At 56.4% G+C, this 14,247-nt stretch overlaps 1 protein-coding gene across 5 annotated transcripts; it reads right to left on the reverse strand.

The window, feature by feature from the left end:
* Positions 1–578: 578 nt before the first annotated feature.
* Positions 579–7,722, reverse strand: ARL10 (ADP ribosylation factor like GTPase 10). Of its 5 annotated transcripts, none has more exons than XR_009865733.1 (5): positions 7,540–7,722; positions 6,818–7,019; positions 4,250–4,425; positions 2,335–2,683; positions 1,538–1,964 (listed from the first exon to the last, which is right to left on the reverse strand). XR_009865733.1 is itself a non-coding variant. In XM_062188661.1 (4 exons), exons 1-4 carry the CDS (start codon positions 7,720–7,722, stop codon positions 1,437–1,439), a joined length of 756 nt encoding a protein of 251 aa, XP_062044645.1. In that variant the 3' UTR covers positions 579–1,436. The 5 variants fall into 5 exon arrangements, 2 of the variants coding, with proteins under 2 accessions (XP_062044645.1, XP_062044646.1); XR_009865734.1 differs by having other exon boundaries at positions 1,548–1,631; positions 1,751–2,683; XR_009865735.1 differs by having other exon boundaries at positions 1,584–1,631.
* Positions 7,723–14,247: the final 6,525 nt, after the last annotated feature.

Raw genomic sequence — 14,247 nt, forward strand, 5'->3', positions numbered from 1 at the left:
CCTCTCCTCAAAGGGATAGCAGCAGATCAGAGAACGGAAAACCAGAAGCCATGCATGGTTTCATGTAGATAGCTCTAAAGACCAGAAGTCCCCGGTGCCAAGTGGCTGATCCAGGCATAGGTTCAACAGGTACCTGGAGACAGCAGAGGCTTCCTTGGGGTGTGGAGTGGATGCCAGCAGTGCTGCCTGTTCTCACATCCACAGCTTTCCCTCTGGCCATCTTCCTTAGCACTTGAGAGCTGCCTGCACATTGAACCACATGTCCCCCAGCTGTGCTGGGCTGGTGCAGTGGGGCCAGGTCAGGGACTTCCTTTCCGGGAAGCTGGGCTGGTTGTTGAGAGCAGGAGATCTGGGCTCCTGGAGCAGCAAGCAGGCGACAGCACCACGAGGCCTGGCGGTTAGGTGAGGCCGTAAGGCCAGTTTCCCCTTTGCCCAGTCCAGGTGAGCAACTGCGGCCTCCTGAGGCACAGGCCAGCAGCACGCCCCCTTCCCTGCCCCAGCACAGAGAGGCCCTGTGCCCTCAGTGTGCCGCTGGCACCTGAGGTTGGAGAGTGGTTTTGACAAAAGCAGCTCAGGTACACGGAGTGAAATTCTTTATTCTTCAAACTCACCTCCCCTTGCTGGGGACTTAGAAAATTGTACTACAGAATGGTATTCATTGGACAAAGGCAGATCTTCATTGGGAAAAAGGGTCCCTCTCAACAAGGAATGCTGGTTCCCAAGGCAACCCTGTGACGCTGGAGTGCAAGGCAGAGGTCACTGAACAGAGATCGGTTCCCAAAAGCAAAAGCTACCAGCAGTCTCACTACTCTAAAACCCAAGATATTCCTTACACGCTCAATACAAAAGCAGAAAAATCACTTCTGACTGTGGAAAGTGGGCTGGCAACTCAAAGAGCAGCATTTCCACCGTGCTGTCCTGCAGCCCACTCCTCCAGTGGTCCCGATGAGTACACCCCCATCCAGACTTCTGCCCCCGCCCTCGCTCCTTCTACACTGGCCGTGGTACAGAACTGACGCATGCTGGGACAATAGCAAATGAAACAAAGGCACACAATCTCTACTGTGCATCAGAAAGCAATGCAGTGGGACAGCCCGTCCTACAGGAAAAGTCCACTGGGCACTGTTGACGATTCAGGAGGCTCTGACAGACCAAAGGCTCCTGCCTGCCCCCACAAGAACTGTCAGCAGAGACTGGCCTTCCGCTGAGCATGGGAGCCATGGGATGTGCACTGGAGAGAACCCCAGTGATTCAGTGCAATTCTGCGTCTGCTGGGGACTGAACGGGTCCAGAGAGGCTCTGGTACATGGTCTGCTGCTCGTGTCCTTTGGGGTCACTGGATGGAAACATTTTCATGGTTTTTGGGGCAAAACGAAAATTTCCTCTCCCACAGTCTCCAAGAAGGGATCTTCAACATATGGGGCCAGGTCAGGAGTTTAAGTAAGTTCAAGTGAATCCATGTGAAATATTACGGTATCAGTCGAAGGCTCAAAGGCCAAGGGTCTGGGACGGATGCTACAGCTCTGTCTCCATTGGCGTCTGCAGGTTATCTCATTGTCATTCGTGCTTCCAAGGTATTGTCTGCAAAGTCCCACATGCTCTGGGGTCATCTGGGGTTTTGATAACAGCACCTAGAAACAGAACCTAGAACTTTGGCCTGTTCCTTTTATAAATAAATAAATAAAACGCAGTTCTGAGGCCAACCCCAGCTCCAGCCGATGATCTTCCCGGGACACGGGCTCCGTCTTACCCCAGACTTGTGTAAACATGGCACTGGCACAGTTAGCACAAAAGCAGCAGCTTGTCTCCAGACTGGGGGGAAAGGCAGCCCTCTCCCGTTCCGTGTCGTGGGCGAGTACCACTCGTTCTGTCATCAAGGGAGGCTGGCAGGCTGCGGAAGCAGGGAGGGTCTCCCCAAAGCTCCTGGCCGGGGTTTCCAGGTTCATCCTAGCACTGGCTGGGAACTGCATTTCCAAGTTAGGAAAAACTCAAATCACTCTCCTTTAACAACGATGGCCCAAGGGCCAGAGAGGCAGTGATTGCACAAAGAAGGCCACAAGCCACTTAGGCAGAGCAGGGCGGGAGTACAGCGTGGGACAGGGAGCAACGGCTCACTGCGCAGTGCCCAGAGCCTGCCCACGGGAGAAGGCCACAGGCCAGACCAGGAGATCCCGAGGCTCCAGGAGTCCCTCCCGCACTGCTGCTGGGAACTGCCAGGGGGAGCACCCCCCCCCCCCCCCCCCGCCATCACTCTGCACAGGAAAGAGAACGAGAGGCTGATCTGTGCTGGCACAGAGAATGAGCCAGGCTTCACCCAACGCTGGCTTCACCCACCTTCCTGCTTCAGCCTCAGGGCAGGAAGGCTTCCCCACGTTGGCCTCGCTCTTAGGAGAGAAAGGAGGGAGAAGGAAAGTGCCCCAGGCCTGGACTCCAGGCCTGAGCTGGCGAGGAAGCAGCAGCAGCAGCACTGTGGTCCCCAAGGCTGGGCAGCGAGCAGGTGGGTTCCGGCCTACGAGAGAAGCTCCAGGAGCAGTTTCCAGATGTGCACAGTGCCGGGATTTTCGAAGCCAGGGCCCGCGGGAGCTACGCTGGCCGCCAAGAGGAAAACTTCCCGCTGGGTGTCGACGGCCTGCAGGCCCAGCTCCTGCTGCAGCTCCACCACGCTCAAGGCCTCGCTCAGGTCCTGGGGTAAACACAGCAGCCTGATAGAACACAGCCACAGTGCATCCCCAGGCACTCTCGCCGTGTCGCCCCAGAGACAAACCGTTCTTTGGCTATCCGAGGACCCTAGTTCCCAGACACTGCCCGGAATCCCCTCCAGGCTCCACGGCCTGCCTCATCTCGGACTCGCCGTTCTACTCAGCCTCTCGTCACTGCATTGTCAGCGTCTGCGCTAACAAACAGCACTTCCTTCTAGCCATGACGGGCACACGCATACCCAGGCGTATTTCATTGTCGCGGTCCACACTTAACTGATGAGGCACTGGACCACGCAGGGGAGTTCATTCAGCCAAGGTAACAGTAAGTGGCAGAACCAGGGTCCAAACTCAGATAGCCAAGCTTCTGAGTCTCAGCTCAGTCTCCTAAAATTGAGCGTGGAGAGACGGTTGCGTCAGGGTCGCATCTGGCCAAGACCCCTGGGAACCAGCTGGAGGAGAAAGGAGGCCGCTGCCCACCGTATATTTTATTTTCAACCTAAAATGATTCTTCCTGCAGCAAATGCTAGCATGCTGGGACCTTAGGGGTTGCCTCCTGTAGGCTCAAAACTGTTCCATTTTTAATTAGGATGATGATGGGATTCACTGTCCAACCTGGGATCCTGCTGAGGTCACTATTAATGGTTATGGCAGAACAACATGCACAAATGGGGACTGTTCCAGGTAGATGGAACATAGGGGCCCTCTAGGGATAAATCATTACTAGTGTTTCCTGATTGGCAGGGGAAAGTGAAGTCATTATATATACAGCTTCCCTGCAGGCCAGGTTGGAAACATGTCCACGGCTCTTAGAGACTCGTGGGCACAGGCCACAGGAGCCATGGCAGGGGATGTGCCATGGCAGGTTCACCTGGTTTTATGAATGCACCTAAGGTCTCTGGTACTGAGGGCTGCTGGGCCCAAGGCTGCTCTCTGACACAGAGGAGATGTAGGGTGCCAGGGTTCACAGCAGGAACTTGGAGGCAGAACTGAGTTCAAGTCTTAGCTTTGCCACAGTTGTCACCTCAGGGCATTCAGGGCGAGCAGCAGGGCCCGTCACAGGTTTGTATAGGACTGAGTTGAGGTCTTAATTGTCGAGCGCTTAGCATGGTGCCTGGCATGCCGCAAGCACACAGTGAACGCTACTACTCTTTAACCTGTTCTGCTTCCCGTCCCTTCCCAGCACTTGCTCTTGACCTAGAACCACAAGGTGCAAGGGGTAGCAGAGTGGAAGAGGTGCAGGTGTCAAAGTCAGAACACCCAGTCCCACTACTCCCACGCTGTATGGACTTGGGGACGTTATGAAAGCACCCTGCACCTTATAGGGTCAGCAGAAGCCCAAGAAGAAACATCACCCCTGGCAACTAGTCGGTGCTTCATTTCTGTTCCCTCCCCAGAGCGGGAGGAAAAGAGGAAGGCGGCCGGAGGGATGGGGAAAGAGTACGGGCAATAGTACCTCAGCTAAGCCCTCTGGGCCATGCGCCCAGGGCCCAAATGCAGGCCTCTGTGGGCAGAAGGCCGACTGGCCTGAGCCAGTCCCCGGCGACACTCACTTGCTTGTTAGCCACCACGACAACAGGCAGGTCGGGGTCCTTGTCCAGCAGCCTGTGCAGCTCCTGGCGGGCCCAGGGCAGCCGCAGCCGGTCAGCAGAGTCCACCATGAACACCAGCACGTCCACCTCATTCACAAACTCCTTCCAGTAGAAGCGCAGGTTCTGGTTGCCGCCGACTAAGGAGAGGCCAGGGGCCAGGCTCAGAGCTTCCCTGGGCCCTGGGTCTCTACCCACAGCCCCAACCCCTACCTCCCTGCAGCTTCCCAAGGTCCCACCAGCCAGGGGCAAAAAAGGGTTCTGCGGCCAATTAGACCGGGACAGGTGGGTGTCTTAGGGCAAGTCACTACCTTCCAACAGCAGCCGGGCTCCTCACTGCACTCACCCAACAGGTGCAGCAAAACCTCCAGGTTCCCTAACGCACTGCACTTTTCAAAGGACGGACACACAGGTGCGTAACAGATGGTTCTCTCCCTGGGCCGCAGCGCCTCTGACCCAAGTCCTGGCTTCCTCCACCGTGGTCAGAGGACTCCCGCCCTCACTGATGCACAGCCCCGCTCTGTCTAGTCATCCATTCTCTTGCCAATGCCACGCTTGATCCTAGTGACACGTGGCTGGCCCACACTGTGCCCCCACCCTGGGCTGCCTTCCTGTCCCCTTCTGCCCCTCTGCACGGGGCCCCTTTGGGGCAGAGGCTCAGCCCCAGGTCACGCTCTGAGAGTCAGGGGCGCTCTCCTCTGGATCCCACAAAGCCCTCAGCACAATGCCCGGCACACAGCAGGCACTCACTGAGCGCTCACTAGGGGCCAAGCCCCGAGCTGGGTGCTGGGGATGCAGAGGTGCATAAGGTGGGCAGGACCCTGCTCTCTGGGAGCTCTCCCTCCCGGACAGCACGGATAGGGCAGTAAAAACACAGCTCAGAAGAGGAGGAAATAAGCAGAAAAAGACAGTGGGGCGGCGTGAGGGTGGTGGTGGTGGCCTAGGCTTGGGGTGGGGAGGGGGCTCTGGGAAGGTGTCTCCAGAGGTGGCACAGGCACTGGGCCTGGAGCACTGAGGAGCTAGCCCCGGGCAGAAGCAGAGAAAAGGCTTGTAGGCAGGGGAGGGGCAAGCTCTAGGTGCCTGGGAAACAGCCAGATCACCAGGGTGGCTGCGGCACCTGGAGGGTGAGTGGAGGCAGATAACCTGGGCTGTGCCCCACCCAGCCCTTAAGTGCGCTGGGACACTGCAGGGAGCCTGTGAAGGGATTTAGGCCAGAGGGCGGGGCCCGGCTGTGCATTCCTGAAACATGCCTCTGCAGTGTGATGTGCAGACAGCGGAAAAGGACAGACGGAGACTCCACTGGGGGACACGGGGACAGAACCAGCTGCTCACTGCACACAGGACGGAGGGGAAGAGGAGGCAGCTGCGTGTTGAATGTATTCCCTCAGTCATTATTCATCAGCACAGGCATCCTAGGGGACCACAGTGAGGCGACACTGTGGGACGGACAGCCCGTGATGGGGGGATGTGGGTTCAAATCCGGGCTCAATGACCCCCTGGAGCTTAAGACTTTTATCTGTAAGACCCTCAGGGAACATGAAAACAGGCAGGAGGAATAGTGACTGTGCCAGACAGAGCGGTCTTCAAGTACACAGCCCTATTTGGTTGGAGCCCTTGGCACAAGAGAGGCCAGAGGAACTGGGCCCATGGAGGTCAGCAGGGAGGCCCCGAGAGCCTAGGATGTAACCAAACCGCCCGCTCTTCGTGGTCTGAGTCCGACTCTCCCAACACCCTCTCCGCCATCCTCTTCTAAAAATCCCAAGGAACCCAGGACTGGGCTGGAGGGGGCTTCTCAGACCCCCTCTGAAGCCCCACTCAACAAGCTCTCCCAAGTACCTCCCAGGGGCTGGGCCGGAAACCATCAGCCCCATCTGTGCCCAGGGCGTGCATGGTCTAGTCAGGGACACAGAGTGGCACCGGCAAACTCTGCAGCATCAGGGGAGCCCTGGGTGGGTGGGGGGAGTCCTTAACCAAGTCTAGGGGTCAAGGAGGATGTCACAGGCATGTCCTGTCTGAGCCACATCTTCACGGCTGGGCAGCAGCTCGCCAAGGGAAGGGTTTTCAGACCCAGGGAACAGGAGATCGCCAGGTACCCTTTGGAAGCAAGCAATGCGGAGAGGGTACCTCATGGCCAGGGCCCAGAGCCAGCCCCTCTGCAGAAGCCTGCCAAGCCCCGGCACAAGGGACAGATGGCCTCATTGTAGGCCTCGGTGTCTCCCTGAAGATCAGCAGGACCCTAACCAGTTCAGGCTGTACAGAGCTATTGGGAGGATTTTATTAAGTAATGCGTGTTCAGGCCAAATGCCCGGCAGGTGGGAGCCCTTGGCTGAAGCACCCCAGATGTCAGACATGGAGGCGGCTGACCAGGGAAGGCTCAAAAGGCCAGGACAGCTTGGGCTGTTCCTGTGTGCCCCGGGAAGCAGGAGCAAGGAGCTCCTACAGGGGGTACACTGCTTGGATAGGCGTTTGGTCCACACACCCCCCCCTCCACCCCCTAAAGGCCCCAGGCTTGGGGTGGGGGTGTCTGCTCACTCTCCAGCAGGTCCACCTCGAAGTCCTTGGTGGGCAGCCGCACGGAGTTGAAGCCCCAGGTGGGGATGTGGCCCTCCAGCGGTGGCTTCCCCGACAGCACGCGCAGGAACGTGCTCTTGCCCGAGCCGTCCAGGCCCAGCACCAGCACCTCGCGCTGCTCCAGCTCCTCCAGCGCCGGCTCCTCCTCGTCCTCCTCCTCGGGCTGCGGGGCGGGGAGCAGGCTGCGGCCAAAACCTCCCGCCCGACCCTGCCCCCAGGGAGAACCGAGGGCACACAGCGCCTGTCCCCGCACGCCAAGTCCCAGGACCTCCAGGACCCCAGAGACCGGGCAAGGAGGAGGCGGAGACGCCTCCCGGCATGCCCTGGGGCTGCGGCGCCGTGCGCACTGCGCAGCCGCCGGGCTGGCCCTGCCGGACCCTGCGCGGGCCCCGCAGTCGCCCCCGGCCGCGCCCTCCCTTCTCTGGCGCGGGTTCGCGCCCCAGTCCCGCGGCGTCGCTGGGCGGCGCCACACTGACCCAGACACGCTCACCAGCACCTCGGTTCCTGAGCCCCGCTGCCGCCCGGCCGCGTGTGCACCTGCGCGGGGCCTGCACGCTGCAGCCGCCAAGCCCCCGGCCCCCGCTCCCCCGGCGCCTCCCGCCCCGCGCTGACAACCCCCCTTGGCTGCACGCGCGAAGGGTAGACCCCGGCCCGCCCGCCCCTCCGCGGGGCCCGGCACTCACTTCCCACTCGTCCCACTCTGGGAGGCGGGCCGGCTCCGCGCCCCACCAGGCCTCGCCCTGGTCCCAGCGCCGCTGCCGCCCGCGGCCGAAGTAGGTCTTCCAGAGGATGAAGAGCACCGAGCCCAGCACGGCCGCGGCGCCTCCCAGCGCCAGCACCAAGGGGCCCAGCGGCCGCGGCGCCATGGGGCCGGGCGAGGGGCGCAGGTGCGGGCTGCACGGGCCGAACCCGCCCGCCCGGCCGCCGAAGATGGCCCCACTGCGACTGCCGCGGCCGCGCCCACCCACCCAGCCCCAGCCCTGCACTACAAGCCCCACAATGCACCGGCGCTGTCGCGACAGTCCGGCCGCGCGGGGGTCCACCTGCTCCCCCTGCCAGGTACCGGCGACTGGGGAAGACGAAGACGTCGGTATCTGCTGGGCCCTGACAGAGCCCTTGCTGGCCGCCAAGAGGTTAGCTCGTGGCTCTTCTCGGTAATCCCTTAGAGCAACGTCTTGCAGAAGGGGAAACTGAGGCTCAGGAATTAAGTAACCCGCCCGAGGGGGCGCCGTAGGGAATCAGTGCCGCCTGCATGCAAATCCAAGCGATCTGCTCCCTGTGCACCTCGATACCACCAGGAAGAAATAATTAAAGACGGCTACGGGGTGGCAGAGGCAAGATTAGAACCCAGTCCCCCAGTCCCAGCCGCCTCTACCCTCCTTTGGCTGCCTCCTGCATTGCAGGGTCTGCTGTCTTGAGGTCCTGGGCACACTGGTGAAGCAGGTTTACAACGACCACCGGCTGCCAAGGCTTCTGGGTGTAGCAAGGAGGAGCAACAGCGAAAAGGGTCCATGGCTCAGCAGTTGAAGGAGGCACCATGGAGCCAGCCCAAGGCTGTCAGTGCTCAGCGAGGCCGCCTCTTTGGCTCCTCAGCTTCTGGGTTCCTCCCAGCCCTGGCTCTGCGTCCCAGCCTGTACCTCCCTAGTTGCCTCCCCTTTGCCTTTGGCAAGGTAGCCTTAAAAAAATAAATAAATAAAATTGTTCCCGCCGGCGCAGCGGCTCACTAGGCTAATCCTCCGCCTGCGGCGCCGGCACACCAGGTTCTAGTCCCGGTTGGGGCGCCGGATTCTATCCCAGTTGCCCCTCTTCCAGGCCAGCTCTCTGCTGTGGCCCGGGAAGGCAGTGGAGGATGGCCCAAGTGCTTGGGCCCTGCACCCGCAAGGGAGACCAGGAGAAGCACCTGGCTCCTGCCTTTGGATCAGCGCGGTGCTGATCAGCGGCGGCCATTGGAGGGTGAACCAACGGCAAAGGAAGACCTTTCTCTCTGTCTCTCTCTCACTGTCCACTCTGCCTGTCAAAAAAGAAAAAAAAAAAAAGAGTGTTCCTGTATTAATACTTTCGAGGGGCAGTTTGTGTATCTTTGGGAGGTGATGTCTGGAGGCAGACAGGAAATAGGTCTGGAGGCCAATTAAAGTTGCTTTTTTTTTTTTTTTAATTGTTTTAATTGGAAAGGCAGAATGACACAGAGAGATCTTCCATCTACTAGTGAACTCCTCAAATGCCCACAACAGCCAGGGCTGGACCCAGTTCCAAAGCCAGGAGGCAGACTCTACATCTGAGTCTCCCACACTGGTGGGAAGAAGCCAAGTACTCGGTGCCATCATCTGCTGCCTCCCAGGCACGTGAGCAGGAAGCTGGATGGGAAGTGGAGGAGCTGGGACTCAAGTCGGCACTCCAGTCTGGGGTGTAGGCGTTCCACGCAGTGGTCTAACCTGCTGCACCATAACGCCATAAGGTGTTTTTGTCCTAAGCCACCCCAAGCTGTCTCATAGACCAGGGGAGACTAACTTAGAAATAAATAGATGAAGCCCTCCCTGGCCCTGTCCCCAAGTGAGCTTTTTCCTAGCGAGCTACAAGTGTGTTGAGATCTCTCCCATTTTAGAAAGCCAGCATTTCCCTCTGGGAACACCTTAGCTCTTATCTCGCTTCACCTCCTGGCATCCGTTTGACACTGTTAAATGCTGGATAATACATGCTTCCTCTCCCCAGCTTTAGAGCTAGTTGAGAATAAGATGTAAGAAAGCCAAATGGAGAGAAAAATGCCCGGTGCTTTCCTTCCAGAGTGGGACTGCTCCCCAGGAAGCATCCTGACACACCGTCTTTGTTGGTGGGCGGGCTGGGCCAGGGCACACCCCCTGCCTTTTCCTAAACTCTGAGTGGGCACTGAGTGAAGGTGGGGGAGGAAGGGTGACTGAGAGCTTGACCTCAGCGCTGTGTTTCAAGATCTTTAATGAGGGGCCAGCGCTGTGGCGTAGCCAGTAAAGCAGCCGCCTGCGATGCCAGCATCCCATATGGGCCCCGGTTCAAGTCCCAGCTGCTACACTTCAATCTAGTTCCTTGTTAATCTGCCTGGGAAAGCAGTGTGGCAAGTCCTTGGGCCTCTGCACCCACATGGGAAAACTGGAAGAAGCTCCTGGCTCCTGGCTTCAGATCGGTCCAGCTCCAGCCTTTTCAGCTATTTGGGGAGTGAACCAGTGGATAGAAGACCTCTCTCTCTCTCTCTCTCTCCCTTTCTCTCTCTCTCTCACACACTTTACCCTTCAAATACATATATCAATATTACTTTATATTATTTATTTTATATTATTATTTATATAAGTAAATCTTTTAAAAAAGAGTGGGTAGCAAGTTTCATATTTTTAACTTAGAAAACAGAAAACAATGGAGTAGAAAACGTTAATGTTTTATGAAACTTGTGTGTTGGGACATTGTGTAACACAACTTTTAACATTTTTTGGAAGATTTATTTATGTATTTGAAAGGCAAAGTTAGAGAGAGGGAAAGAGAGAGGGATTCCATCTGCTAGTCCAGTCCCCAAATGGCTGCAACAGCTGGAGCTGAGCTAGACAAAATCCAGTATCCAGGAGGCTCTTCCAGATCTCCCATACATGTGATGGGGCCCAATGACATGGGCCATCCGCCACTGTATTCCCAGGTGCAGAGAGCTGTATCACAAGTGGAGCAGCTGGGACTTGAACCTGTGCCCAAATGGGATGCCGGTGTTGTAGGCATGGCATAACCTGCTGTGACACAGCACTGGCTCCTCTTTCAACATTTTTAAAAATTATTATTTTTTTATTTATTTGGGAGACACACTCAGAAATAGAGAGAGCAAGAAAGCACTCTGTCTGCTGATTCACTCCCCATATGTCAAAATGACCAGGACTGTGCTGGGGACAGAGCTAAGAGCTGGGAACAAAATCCAGGTCTCCCATATGGATTTCAGGAACTCAATTACTTGAGCCATCACCTGCTGGCTCCTCTAGGGTCTGTGTCAACAGGAACTTGGAGTGAGAAGCTGGAGCAGGAACTGAACCTAGGTATTTTTATGTGGGATATGGACAGCCTAACTATATGGACATTCCATATAACTATAGGCTAAATGCTATTTCCCTAAAACATATTTTTAAAAAAGATTTATCAGTTGGCGCCGTGGCTCAACAGGCTAATCCTCTGCCTGTGGCGCCGGCACACCAGGTTCTAGTCCTGATTGGGGCACCGGATTCTGTCCCGGTTGCCCCTCTTCCAGGCCAGCTCTCTGCTGTGGCCCGGGAGTGCAGTGAAGGAAGACCCAAGTGCTTGGGCCCTACACCCCATGGGAGACCAGGAGAAGTACCTGGCTCCTGCCTTTGGATCAGCGCGGTGCACTGGCCGCGGCGGCCATTGGAGGGTGAACCAACGGCAAAGGAAGACTTTTCTCTCTGTCTCTCTCTCTGTCCACTCTGCCTGTCCAAAAAAAAAAAAAGATTTATCAGGGTCTGGGCCATGGCATAATAGGTTAAGCCTCCTCCTTTGGTGCTTGGATCCCATGTGGGCACCTGTTCGAGTCCTGGATGCTCCCTGCTAATGCACCTGGGAAAGCAGCAGAAGATGGCTCAGGTGCTTGGGCCCCTGCACCTACGTGGAAAACCTAGAGAAGCTCCTGGCTTCTGGCTTCAGATAGGCCCAGCTCTGGCTGTTGTGGCTATTTGGGGAGTGAACCAGCGGATGGAAGATTTCTCTCTCTGTTTCTTCCTCTCTCTGTAACTCTACCTCTCAAATAAATAATTAAATATTTTAAAAAGAGATTTATCTATTTGAAAGGCAGAGCAACAGTGTGGGAGAAATTGATATCTTCCATCTGCTGGTTCACTTCCCTAATGGCTGTAAAAGCCAGGTCTGGGCCAGGTTGAAGCCAGGAACAAGGTCTTGGTCTCCCTCATGGGTGGCAGGGGCCCAAGCATTTGGGGTACCTCCTGCTGCTTTCCCAGGTGCATCTGCAGGAAGCTGGATCAGAAGTGGAGTCGCCAGGACTCAAACTGGCAGCCCGATATGGGATGCTGAGGTTGCGAGTTGAGGCTTAATTAATTAATTAATTAATTAATCTGCTGCCGCACAACACTGCCCCCAAAACACATTTGTTACAGTGGAGTGTGGTGATTTAAAAGAAGTTTGGCCGGCGCTGCGGCTCACTAGGCTAATCCTCCGCCTTGCAGCGCCGGCACACCGGGTTCTAGTCCCAGTCGGGGCACCGATCCTGTCCCGGTTGCCCCTCTTCCAGGCCAGCTCTCTGCTGTGGCCAGGGAGTGCAGTGGAGGATGGCCCAAGTGCTTGGGCTCTGCACCCCATGGGAGACCAGGAGAAGCACCTGGCTCCTGCCATCGGATCAGCGCGGTGCGGCGGCCTATTGGAGGGTGAACCAACGGCAAAAGGAAGACCTTTCTCTCTGTCTCTCTCTCTCACTGTCCACTCTGCCTGTCAAAAAAAAAAAAAAAAAAAAAGTTTGAAAGTCCCCGCTCCAGTGTTAGTAGCTCCATTTAGAAACTGGAGTAAGGGAAAGGGTGCAGATGCCTCTCCTCACCTCCGCACACTGGTTGGCCTGATCCCTCTGCTTGAAACTTACTTCCACCACCTGTATTCCTGGGGAAGCTTCTAGATGTCTTCCCAAACCCGTCAGGCTGGGATGGGTATTGTGGTCCTGTGAGTTAAGCCTCTGTTTGGTGATGATCCCATTTCATTCAGAGCGCCTGTTCCAGTCTAGGCTGCTTTGCTAATGCATCCTGGGAGGCAGCAGATGATGGCCTGACCCCTGCCACCCATGTGGGAGACCTAGATGAAGTTTCTAACTCCTGACTTCAGCCGGATCCAGCACTGGCTGTTGCAGGCATTTGGGGAGTGAATAATAAGTGGAAGATTTCTCTCTCTCTCTCTCTCTCTCTCTCTCTCTCTCTCTCTCTCTTTCTCCCTCTTCCTCCCCTTCTCCCTGTTGTTCTGCCTTTCAAGCAGATGAAAGATAAACATTAAGGGGCCAGTGCTGGGGTGTAGTAGGTTAAGCCACAGCCTACAGTGCTGGCATTCCATGAGTGTCGGTTTTAGTCCCGGCTGCTCCACTTCTGATCCAGCTCCCTGCTAATGGGCTGAGAAAGCTGTAGAGGATGGCCCAAGTGCTTGGGCACCAGCACAGGAGACCTGGAAGAAGCTCCTGGCTCCTGGCTTCGGATCGGCTCAGCTCCAGCCATTTCAGCCATTCTGGGAGTGAATCACCGAATGGAAGACCTCTCTCTCTCTCTTGCTCTCTCTCTGTCTCCTTCTCTCTGTGTTTAACTGTGACTTTCAAGTATAGTAAATAAATTTTTTTTAAAGATTTATTTATTTATTTGAAAGTCAGAGTTACACAGAGAGGAGAGGCAAAGAGAGAGAGAGAGAGAGAGAGAGAGAGAGAGATCTTCCATCCGATGGTTCACTCCCCAATTGGCCGCAATGGCTGGAACTGCACCAGTCCGAAGCCAGGAACCAGAAGCTTCTTCTGGGTCTCCCACATGGGCGTAGGGGCCCAAGGATTTGGGCCATCTTCTACTGCTTTCCCAGGTCACAGCAGAAAGCTGGATCGGAAGAGGAGCAGCGAGGACTTGAACCGGTGCCCATATGGGATACTGGCGCTTCAGGCTAGGGTGTTAACCCACTGCGCCACAGTGCCGGCCCCATAAATAAATCTTTTTTTAAAAAGAAAAAGAAACATTAAAACACATGCACGCACACAGACACACATACAATGTGGCAGGGGCACCAGCTGAGGTCTTGAGGGATCAGTGATGTCAAGACAGGGGACAGGGCCTCCAAAGAGGAAAGATTAGCACCAGTGAATCTATGCAGAACTTGCAGTCAGAACATACAACAAACAAACCAAAACAACCCCCCCCCAGGGGCCTAATGTTGGCGCTCATGCATGTTTTATGCCATTTCCAAAGAGAACGCTTTAATCTCTTCAGGGCTGGTGGCTCCTCGAGGTCTCATTTGGGCTTGCCTCACCCGTCCTGCCCTCTGAGGCAGAGTGGGTGGCCATCCTCCTGTATCTCCGACTCCATGTGTGGTCAGAGTCTGCCCGCAGCCATCTCTCTGTGGCCTCACCCTGAGGATGGGGACCAGGCCCTTTCCATCTCGGAGAGTCTGATGTGCTTGGCGTCAGGTGGATGGCCCCGACTGCATGTTTCACATACGTTTGCTGAATGGAGCCTGTGGCCCTTGCTCTCCCTTACCTTCTATGGCGCAGAATTCTCGTCACCGTTTCCCTCCGCTCTGAGTTTCCACTCTCCTGTCGCCTGCCGTTGGCTGCCCTACCTGGGACTAACTGGACAGGGTTGGCAAGGCATCCTGGGAGATGAAATTGGCAGGAGGTCGCCTCTGTGATAGAG

The sequence above is a fragment of the Lepus europaeus genome, chromosome 4 (genome assembly GCF_033115175.1).
Source record: "Lepus europaeus isolate LE1 chromosome 4, mLepTim1.pri, whole genome shotgun sequence".
Classification (NCBI taxonomy): Eukaryota; Metazoa; Chordata; class Mammalia; order Lagomorpha; family Leporidae; genus Lepus; species Lepus europaeus.

Bases quoted from the DNA above. Each gene is read 5' to 3' on its own strand.
- ARL10 (XM_062188661.1), bottom strand. From the start codon at position 7,722: ATGGCGCCGCGGCCGCTGGGCCCCTTGGTGCTGGCGCTGGGAGGCGCC. The intron at 4,426-6,817 runs GTGAGCAGACAC...GCCTCTCCTTAG, and splicing joins CGAGGTGGACCTGCTGGAGA to TCGGCGGCAACCAGAACCTG. The intron at 1,632-4,249 runs GTGAGTGTCGCC...TTCTGTTTCTAG, and splicing joins TCGTGGTGGCTAACAAGCAA to GTGCTGTTATCAAAACCCCA.